The sequence below is a fragment of the Physcomitrium patens genome, chromosome 18, assembly GCF_059467195.1.
Source record: "Physcomitrium patens ecotype Gransden chromosome 18, ASM5946719v1, whole genome shotgun sequence".
Lineage (NCBI taxonomy): Eukaryota > Viridiplantae > Streptophyta > Bryopsida > Funariales > Funariaceae > Physcomitrium > Physcomitrium patens.
In genome coordinates, this window is record NC_143427.1 from 15407054 (window position 1) to 15417884 (window position 10831).

The 10831-nt window shown below is 38.8% G+C and overlaps 1 protein-coding gene across 11 annotated transcripts; it reads right to left on the reverse strand.

Moving 5' to 3' along the window:
- Positions 1–2740: 2740 nt before the first annotated feature.
- On the reverse strand, positions 2741–7946 carry LOC112295633 (protein PHR1-LIKE 2). Of its 11 annotated transcripts, none has more exons than XM_024547468.3 (9): positions 7751–7944; positions 7422–7540; positions 6718–7235; positions 5649–5725; positions 5431–5488; positions 5182–5251; positions 4916–4985; positions 4438–4801; positions 2741–3880 (listed from the first exon to the last, which is right to left on the reverse strand). In XM_024547468.3, exons 3-9 carry the CDS (start codon positions 6941–6943, stop codon positions 3306–3308), a joined length of 1440 nt encoding a protein of 479 aa, XP_024403236.1. In that variant the 5' UTR covers positions 6944–7235; positions 7422–7540; positions 7751–7944; the 3' UTR covers positions 2741–3305. The 11 variants fall into 11 exon arrangements, with proteins under 11 accessions (XP_024403236.1, XP_090100520.1, XP_090100525.1 ...); XM_090244394.1 differs by having other exon boundaries at positions 7819–7928; XM_090244399.1 differs by having other exon boundaries at positions 2741–4308; positions 7422–7946.
- Between the last annotated feature and the right edge of the window lie 2885 nt (positions 7947–10831).

Genomic DNA, 10831 nt, shown 5'->3' on the forward strand with positions numbered 1-10831 from the left:
AAAATGTGATAAGTGTGCTATTTCTATTCAATATCATATCATATTCAATATCATATCTTAAATCATGAGGTAGCATGATTAAAACTTACATTTTATAAAAATCATAATTTAAACACCATATAGTAGAATTCATATATATATATATATATATATATGCATTAATAGTAATAAAATAACAATGCATATACCACATGGTAGAATTATAATATATATATATATATATATATATATATATATCAATGCATCAATTGTAATAAAACATCTATACAGCAAAGTAATTTTAGCACCTAGATATTTTTTTAAAATCACTTTAAAATCTATTTTTGTTTATTCTTTTTGTATTTATAATGATGCATTTTAAATTGCTAATTTTTTTTTGAAAATATCTATAATATTTTAATAGATTCAATTAAATATTTTAAATAAATAAAATTTGATATTAGTAATTAATTAGAAAGTAGTATTAAAAAATCTATGTATCAATATATTGAAAAAATATTGTTTATAATCATTGTAGTTTGTTTTTTAATTTTATCCATACAACTTATATTTTAAGCTTATGTGAATTAAAATTAGTTTCTTATTGTTGTAAATATTAATATTAGATAAATAAATAAGAATATAATTTTAGGTATAATTATTTTTATTTTTATTTTAAAAATAAATCAAAATTTTATCTTTAAAAATACCTTATAAATTCTTTAAATAATTTTTCTTATACTTTTATAAATTGTTTTTAGAATGATGTCAATCTTAAGTACTCTTCTATATCAAAGGTAGTCAATATTGATATTAATCTTAATTTTTATTAAATTTTTTAAATTAAATATCTTCAAAGAAGCTATATACTCTAATTCATTTGGTGGCATGATTAAGTTTGAGAATTCTTCTAAATTAAGTTTCAATAATGTAAAATTTTTAAAAAGTAAATCTAGAAATTTTTCTATAAAATATATTTTTTTCAATTATAAAATATTTAAATCTGAAAGTTTTTTAAAAAAATCTTTCATGTAGCATTTTTAATGCTTTATTTGATATTTCTTCTTTTCAATTTTTTTATATAATATATTTAATAAAAAATATTTTAAACTAAGAAAATACTTAATCAACATAAAAAAAATATGCCTAATATTCTTAATACAATTTTGTAAGAAAAAATACCACCATTATAACTTAAAAAATTGAAGTTTTTTTAAGTTAATAATATATATATATATATATATATATATTATAAACCAACATAATTAAATATAAAAATAGATTAGAATTTCTATATAAATGATTTACTTAATATACATAAAAATATACTCTAAATATAAGATTAATTTACTTAGATAATAACTTCATATCTATGTATATATATATATATATCTAAAAATCATAATAAAAATTATATAATATGAAAATTAAAAAACTCCAATCTTTAAATTTTAATTCTCTTTTCATTATTATTAATTTTATATATGTCATTTAGATAATATTTAAGCAAATCTACCTTGTTTAATAATCCATAAAATGGATTCACATTCAATTTCGACATTTGTGTATATTTATGCTTCATTTCTTTTTCAAAAATATTTCTACCTATATAGTTGATCATATACTCTTATCATTCTATCTTTGTTCATTTTTACCAATGAATGGTAAATAAATTTATTTAATATCTATTTTTTTTACTATTGGTCCATATTTGCAATATTCATTCTTTTGACATGCCTTGTGGATACCTATCACTACAAAAAAAAAAAAAAAAAAAAAAAAAAAAAACAACATATGTCCAAAAAAAATTCTTTTCTTTAGCTTTCAAATTTCTAAAGTTTATTCCTAATAGCTTCCAAATCTTGGAGATACTATTTTTTTTTTTATCTCCTTCCAACTCTCTACTGTTTTTCAACTTTTTTAAAGCTTGCTCCCAATATTTCAATCTCTTATTCTTTCTTTAAAATGCTTCTATAACTATTAGATTTAATGGTAGGCCATTACAATTTCTTATAATGGTTTATCCAATCTTAATAAATTCATTAGTCTAATTTTTTTTGCCACAAAAATAAATAATAAACAGCTTTATACTTATTTCTTCAGCAAGTTCTTCGATATTTATTTTACAAATCTCTTTACTACAATGCTCTATTACTTTTGAATCTCAAGTTGTCACAATCAATGTACTACCTTTGCTAGTAAATATGTCATCCATAGATACAACACCTTCGATTTGACTTTGATTCTTTACATTATCAAAGATAAAATTCTACTAATATCAATTGACCTTAGTATTTTGTTTATTGAAAGACCTTTTAGTTTTTGATTGATTTATTTTTTCTATTATTTTACATATGTAAAAGTAAAATTCTGAAAAATATATTCTAGTTTACATTATGAATTGATAACAAATGGGTTTTTGCTTTTACATGTGTACAAGTATCCTCTTTGCAATAAATTTTGGAATGTAAACACAGATACACAAACTATGATATACAAACTATGGAAGATCAAACTTTTGAATAGCATAAAATTTCCCAAAGTGCAATGGTCAACCAAAATATAATTATATCACATTTTACATCAATGTGATTTGAATACAAGACACTTCAAATGCATCAACTTAATCGAATATGTAGTTCCATTTTGTTCTTTGATTGAATCCAACATGTCAACCTTAATTGCTTTATGAACAGTTCATTACAGTGCTTAAAACACAAACAGCAAGAACGATAAAATAATATCAGTAACCAAGACTTCAGATGAATAGTCATTATTAGTGTATAATTAACCCGTGCGTGCTTACAGAAGTTGGATTTTCATGAATAATACAAGCCGTTGTTGTTGAGTGATCCAAATGACGCGGATTTGGGGAGCACCAACACTACACTTTTGGCCCTGCATCCATTACAATGTCACGTAATATTATGCTCTCTTTTATGGTGTCTACCTTTGTCAAGTTTCACTGTACAACAGACTGTCGAGTCCCTCTGTCTATCTACTACGTATTTATGATCATGTGACTGAGCCTTCCAGGCGAGTTCGAGCAGGACTTCGTCCGTGTTTTGACAAGGAACTGCCCAGTTTCGTGCGTCGCCTGGAAGAAAACCTGATGGACAACTTTCCTACTTTAACAAACCGCGGACCTTCGTGTCTACCTTGTGACTAGATCCCTCTACAATCCACGAGAAAATCTTTGCAATATCTCGGTGGCGCCGATGAGGGGAAACCTCGGAGTGTCGTCAACCGACCGCTCCAGTTGCAGCAACCTGGACAAACTCTAACTGACCGTTACACTTGGTCGAATTCGGACAGGTACAATAAGTTCACGAGGAAATGTAGCTGTCCCATCCGAAATTCAAGTCAAGCTCGCTACCTCTACATTGTAAGAAGTGGTTCTGCTCCATGGGATTGATCACCGCCTTGACAAGGCCGCTGTGCATGGTGGCGGCGGAGCCGCAGTAGAGATCCTGCAAACTAGAGTAGCTTGTACTTGTGCTGCCGCTGTGGATGGACCCAAGTCCATTTGAGCTGTGGGGGATGTCGCTTAAATGGTGGATCCCCACCCGCTGCGAGGTCAGCCGCTCCATGGCCAAACTGGTCGCAAGTTGGTTGGCATTATTGTCTTTGGGGGAACAGTCTTGAACAACCTCAGACAGGACGCCGTTCATGGGTGACGACGCCATGTTCTGAAAGGAGCTCGTAGACCAGAAGTTTGCGACGGGGTTGCAGTGTGGAGATGACGACGACACTACACCTGCGAGAGCGGTGGTGGTGGCGGCATGAGCTAGGCGAGCTTGGGGTCCTCTAGCATTGTTGGATCCCTGCGTGCGGAGGCGGTTAGCACTCATCTCTTCTTGAAATTGTGGAGAAGACTCCTGCCCAACACCATCCTCATCCTCTGAACAAGAATCATAAGACCCACTTCAGTTGGCGATATGCTGCCAAAGCCGAGGATCCAAAGTTTGTGTGCATTCCATACCATCCCACCCCAGCCGAACCATTGATTCATCAACACTTGAGGTCATTATCTTCATCTACACCCTAATTTTCAATTACACACACACACACCAAAAAAAACATTGCCTAGCATGCCTTCTATAGCTTCTACTTAAACCAACGCTTGCATACAGTGGCTTATAAATTGCACCCCTGATTAGATTAGACAGAAATCTAGACATTACAGCAACGATCATTCTAACGTCGCCCTCCACGAAGCAAACTCGCAGCATGTGGAAGGACTCAAAATGGCAACATTATGGGTCAATATGCATCAGATGGAAGCTGATGAAAAAAAGGCAAACTCCGAACTCATGTACGAGCAATTGCCTGCATCAGTGATCTAGGTGTTAGCGGGTTCCAAAGACTCACAAAGTATGACCTACACAAACAACCCAAACCAGTGTCTTTAGAATGGTTCTTAGATCTGTGCAGGGGAAGTATGTCGAGTTAATTTACCGGTAGCGCCATGAGGCTCCGCACTTCCGGAAACGCCACCGCTATCCTCAGCGTTGGCTGTGAGGTTTGTGAGGAAGCTCTTCTGAGACGAGGTGTCCGAATTTCGAGACGGCTGCCGAGGTAACTGATGTAGGGTCATGAGTGGGTCGGGCTGAGCCATGAGAGGCATACCGAGAGTGGAGAAACCTAAGGGAATCATACCCACCGTGGTTACTTTATTGGCCAGCTCCGTCAGCTCCGCGTGCGCTGCTTCTAAGCCTGGTGATTCTGATGTGTGGCTGGCGAGAGTTTCTTTTGCTTTCTCCAAAATCGATTGCAGGTACTTGCCTTGCGCTTCAATACGCAATTGTAGGTGTTTTTGCACCTGCGACGGGCAAGAGGATCGCAAGAGCGGCATTCAGTAAAGATACTTTCAAATGGACACGTTAAGGTCGACATAGATAATGACCTCACTTGGCAGAGTTACTTGAAATAGTACCTCTAATTGGTCCTGTAACCGCTGCTGTACTTCGAGCTGCAACTGGATGGCCTCCGTCATTTGCAAGCCACTGTACACACACATGATTGCAAACAGGAACCACTTTCAAACATCAGATGAGCACAGCCCATGTTTGTGTCTAATCAAGCAACTGGGGATGCTGAAATTGGATATAGAGGTCCCGCTGAAGAAGCAGAAGACAAACGATTATTGCTTTGAAAAAAACAAGAGGCCCACTTATACTATATGATAGTTCTGGTACTCACTCTTGATGATTTTGAGATTTTTGACTTCCATCGGACATAGAGTTGGATCGTTGCAAGTCTGAGGAACCTGCTACATTGGAACAGTCACGTTAGAACCTATTTAACTGAACTCAAAAGTTCTGAGAAATTGGGAAAAATGCCATGTGATCAATGTTCTGGGATCATTTTTGCTGAGGTCCAAGGCAATTGTTCATTTTCATGAAACACAAGAAATAACACTTAGTGCATCCCCGAGCAGCTGTGGCTTACCATTGTCTTTGTTGTGGAAGTGCTGATCCCTGTTGAGCTGCTTGCCAAGCCTGTACTTCTGCAGATCCACTCTCAGTTAGGTAGCCATTATCACAAGAACTCCTAGAGGGACCCAGACACTAGACCTTTGACCATTTGAGATGCCAAGTTCAATTGTGGCACCAAAATACTCGCAGCAATGCTAGAGGAAAAACCGAACAGTGATTTAGAAAGCACACCTGGAGGTGGCTCTTCAAGTGGTAAAGGGTCAGCCCTTTCACCCCCATGATACGCATCACGGACTTTGGAGTCGCTTCTGCAAAAACCAAAAACAAAACGACATGTTTAGTTAAACGCAAACATACACTAAGCTGAAAACAAATGACAAAAACGACCTCGCAACAAATAGGGCAGACCCCCTGTGAGGAGTATGAAGCGAGCTCGAGACTTTGTCCACATTCCTAGATTCGCAGACTTTCTCTGAGCCATGGCACCACCGAGGTGGCAAGCGATACAAAGCCTGGTCGATAGAGATGAAACTCCTGCTTGAAGGAAGAAACTCTCGTTAGCGGCTGGGTACTCTACAACCGGAACCAATCTAAGTCACGCCTGCTGTGGAATGTGTTCAAGAACTGGAATCTCTCACGTCGTTCAAGATGAATGTCGACGGCATCACAGCAAAAAAGAATCTCCCCATATGTTTCATCACTTTCATACCACTAACTACGTTGCCAGTATAAGAGGCCATATTTGTCGTTTAAAGCTAGCGCAACACTTTCCGAAGCATCCCGACTCGTGATCAAAGTTTGTCGCCAGGCTCAACGTAATTCACTAGGTTCACGTTTCAAGTGCTGGTTGCACCTACAATGAAGGTAGTGCGTCGTGTCTGCTGCGAAGCCTTTTGGAACCCTATATTCCGCTCACAAGACTTGCGCTCAGCATCCGTGGAACTCCACTAGACACTGTGGAATCTGGCTCCACTAAGAAACCAGAACCGGGTCGCAGGTACTCAACATGAGGCATCCTAGAGGTATATTCAGGAAATTAAAATGCCTGCAGCAATTCTTACATCTGAACCGTGCAAGAAGTACCAGAAATACGACCACTGTACTGGAGTCCACTGCGTGTGTTGCACTCTGGTACGATCGTGCAAAGCCGCTTAGTGGTTCATGTCGTAGTACACTGGAACAAAAGAACTTGGTCGGGGAGGTTATCGACGATAGAAAGTTGAGGTCCATTGCGGAAGCAGAAGGGAAGTTCTGCAACTCCTGACTAGAAAAAAAAAACAAAGGCGATTGTCGAACTTACTGTCAGCCCCTCCGAGCTGCGTGACGGCGTCTACAAAGCGTTCGTGGAGCTCGGGGGTCCATCGCAGACGTGGCTTGGGATCGGCGGGGCTCAGAGGAACCATGTCGCTTCCATTCATGGCACTGCTGTAGGGAAATTGCAGCTTGTCAGGGATGTATAAACTGCCAGATGATTGGTGCCGTTGTTGAAACGTCCCCGGATTCATGTATTTCTTCATCGAAAACATCGTGACAGAAGCTCAACCCGGCTGCCGACACTCGCTGATCAAACCACTTGGAACGATGACCAATAATCGTCACAGTTTTGAGATGCTCGCGACGGTCCTGATCGACCAAATGAGAGCCGAATCTGTTTAATAGTCGCGCCTAATTCCACTCAGCCCTGCTAGTCCCCGTAGAACGTGCAGGTTTCTGCGCTAATGTGAAGATCAGAGCGAATCGCGGCCGCCGTCTATACAATATCCATGTTCTCAAATTCACGCTTCCATGAAATGCACGCCGTAGCAAACAGAAACCGCCCTGCAACGATTGCAAACCACTGGTTGAAACAGTGACTTAATATAACTTCTCGCCCTCTTGCAAAACTCGATATCTAGGAAACACCAACCTACCACGACGAATGCAAAACTGTGACAAAAAAAAACAAAGAGGGTCTGCTCACTAAAACTCACGCCACCACGCTCAAGGTTCATCGACAACTCATACCCTGGGTTCGCAGCGAAATGAAACAATCGGTGGTAAGTTGCAGCGTGGTTTATGATCCTCCGACAACTTCCCAAAAGTCCTTCAAGTCTCTCTCTCTCTCTCGCTTTCTCTCTTTCTCCCTTTCTCACACAAACAAGCACGCAAAGCATCAGCAACCCCTTTTGCTCCAGCGAAATTCTGCTCAGTGCGGATGATACACAAACTGGAGGAGAACAACGGTTGGCGACAGGGAAGGGGGTTAGACAGGAGCAGGAGCCTAGATTGCGGAGCTCCAAGGCATTGAACAGAGAGATGACAGCCCACGAGCGGGTGGCGAGATGAAGTAGTACCCGCAAGAAGCGACAAAGGAGCTGGAAACTAGCAACAATCCGCAGCGGTGGGAACAAGCAGCGAGTACCCGAGGGGAATGGTCGCAAATTGGCTCCAACCGGACGCTATGGGAGGCAAAAAGGATAGGCTGTAGGGTCTAGGGTCATATATAGCACCTCCCTTGCCACCAATTCCTCCCTCCCTCCCTCTTCCTCTACTGCTGCTGCTGCTTCTTCTTCTGCTACTTCTACTTCACCCTCCCCCACAACTCAATCTCTCCCCCCTCCCCCGCTCAGCTGAAGTTGCTTCCGCTTGGGGGATCCTCTTCCCACGCCTTGTCTGATTGTTTTTTCGGGTGCTTACTTATAATATCCTGTGCCTCAACATTCACACATTTTCGTAATAACATCCAAAAGTTGTGCGGGTCCCACACTTCTCCACTCTCGTTCAACTCATCTTTACCTTGTAAGATTTTATTTTTATTTTTATTTTTTTTCCTATTCTGGATTTGATGTTTTTGGTGTGAGATAACGGCTTGAAGAAGTGTGTTTTCGTGGCGTTGCTTCAGACTGTAGCGGAATGGTGTGTGGCTCCCTTCTTGTAAAAGTCTGCAGATTCACAGTGAGCTTTACCTGGACATGAAATGTGCATTCCAGCTGCATCGCGCCTCTGTTCTATTGTGGCCCACTTCCAGTCTTGTTTCTTTGTGGGGTTAGAAAGATCAATAGGGAAGTGTGCAATGCTGGAGAAGAAACATACTGTATTAAAAATATTAAAAATATGCTATGGTAAATATGTTTGGATTTCTCAAAGTTTGACTTGGAGCAGTTTGGTACTGAGACAACTAAATGTATCAATAAATCAAATGTAATCCTGCATGTCAATATTTTTTATCCTCTCAAAAAATACACAAATATATACACATATAAGTCACACCATGTATTTTATTTTTCTTAAAAGTAAAAATCTGCCTTCAAAAACAAAAGACAAGGGAAAAGATACTTTCTTTCTCTTTATTTAAAAATCTGATATTGTGAAAAAAAATTAATTCAAAGGAAATATCCATGGACAAAGATAATAGAAAAAAGGGGCTACACCCAACATTTACAACATGGATGGAGAGGGATGTTATCTGTTTCTGTGTGAGTGTGTGAGTGAGTGAGTGAGTGTGAGACTGTCTGAGTGGAGCCCAGCTTCTCTCCCTCCCAAGAGAGAACTGAGCATGGCACAGACACACTCAGACACATACTTCAAGAGTGGAGAGAGAGACTCAATGAGTGTGTGAGTGCAAATGCAGTGAGCTGGATACATAGATACACTGATATTTGTGTGTGTGTGTGTGTGTGTGTACATATCAATCAGCAGGCTTGGATTCCTCTCTTCCTTTTTGTTTCTTTTTCAGGGGAGCTAAATGATAATTGGGTGGTGGTGCTGATGGTGACCAGGATGTGGGGACTACTACATTCCCACTCACACAGCACAACATAGCAGTGTAGGATGGGGGGAAGGAAGGGACATGGGGTCCAACATTACTAATAACTAGATTGATTCATCAATGTGGGGGGGGTGTCTTTGTTGCAACCAAGATTTTACATGTAATATAAGATTTCACACTCTATCTTCCTTCACTTCTTCTCCCTTTACAATTGAGTGAAATAACTGGGGACTGGTGGATTTGTGAGTTGGAAATGTGTTTTTTTTTTTTTTTTTTTTTTTTATTCATTTCCTTCCCTTTTTGTGCCCCCCTCCCCCCACCTTCCTCCTAAAGAAAAAGCATGATTGGTAGCTAGACAAGGTGATGAGGCTTTGCCTTTCTCATCATCAACATCATCATGGGAATGAAAAGGAAAAAGGAAAGGGCCTAGCTGAAAAAAAAAACGAAGCAAAAAAAATATATGTATATGTATATCACACACACCCAAAATTCTAGAAAATCAATATTAAAAATCAAGAATTAAAAATCTGTAGGATGGGGACACTAGATCAGAGTTTCCCTCCTCTTCTGCTGGTGCTGTCCACACCCACATCCCAGATGCAATGAGAGTGAGTGAGAGAGAGAGGCCACATTCATTCATCCATAATCGCATTCATCTACACCCTGTTCATCCATCCATGTGGCCATGTGATGCTCTGTGCTGTGAAGAGTCAAGGCCGAAGCCAACAGCCAATAGCCATGAAATGAGAGACCAAAGAAGAAGGGCACTTGCACAACTAGACACAGACAAAGTCAAAGGCCCAAACTAACTAAACTAACTGGAAACTACTAACCCCCACTGCTAGCTACAGTTATTAACTACTAGCTAACTACTATTAACTACTTATAGCCAAAGTATTTATTTATTTGTGATTTGTTTGTTTATATCCATGCAACCATGCACAGCCAAGACAGAGCATATGTTCCCTTTGCTGCCTGCCACTCAGCTTTCCATCAATTTCCCACACCAGTAGTGTCCACTGCAATGTCCCCAGAGTCCTCTTAATCCAAAGGTGTTGTTCTCTTACCACTCTTTACTTGTTTGTATGCATCCTCTTGTTCCCTCTGAGGAGTACTCTGGGAACCCATTTCCCCAACCACTTTTTAATTCCAATTCTGAGTTAAATTCTTCACGTCACAGATCTGATGCTGGAATTGTAATGACAAGGCATCAGGACACAGAGAACCCCCACACACACAAAATAAAAATGAGTAAAAACAAAAAGTACAAAAAACAAACAAACAAACAGAGTTCAACCTGGATTGTATCCTAAAACTGGTGCTTGGCATTTCTGTCTCTGAAGCGGTTTGGAAATGCTGGAATATTTCAACAAAAGCTTGGGTTGTGCACTTGATTTGCATGAGAGAACTGAAAAGATACTTCTGTAGTATAATGCTCTGTCATAACCCGGATTATGTAAAAAATGAAAAATAAAAATAATACTTTTGCTATCCTCAAAAAAAGTCCACGGAAGATAAGCTTCGTCCTCTTGTACTTATATATATATATATATATATATTTACAAAGGTTTTCATCATAGTGTTTACTTTTTTGGATAAGCAGTCTTATTTGCATGGTTGAGTTGGCTGCACACACTGTAGAGAGGCCCACAAATTCTTTTTGGGT

Bases quoted from the DNA above. Each gene is read 5' to 3' on its own strand.
- LOC112295633 (XM_024547468.3), bottom strand. From the start codon at position 6,943: ATGTTTTCGATGAAGAAATACATGAATCCGGGGACGTTTCAACAACGG. The intron at 4,986-5,181 runs GTGAGTACCAGA...GTGTGTGTACAG, and splicing joins AAATCTCAAAATCATCAAGA to TGGCTTGCAAATGACGGAGG. The intron at 4,802-4,915 runs GTACTATTTCAA...TGCCCGTCGCAG, and splicing joins GGTTACAGGACCAATTAGAG to GTGCAAAAACACCTACAATT.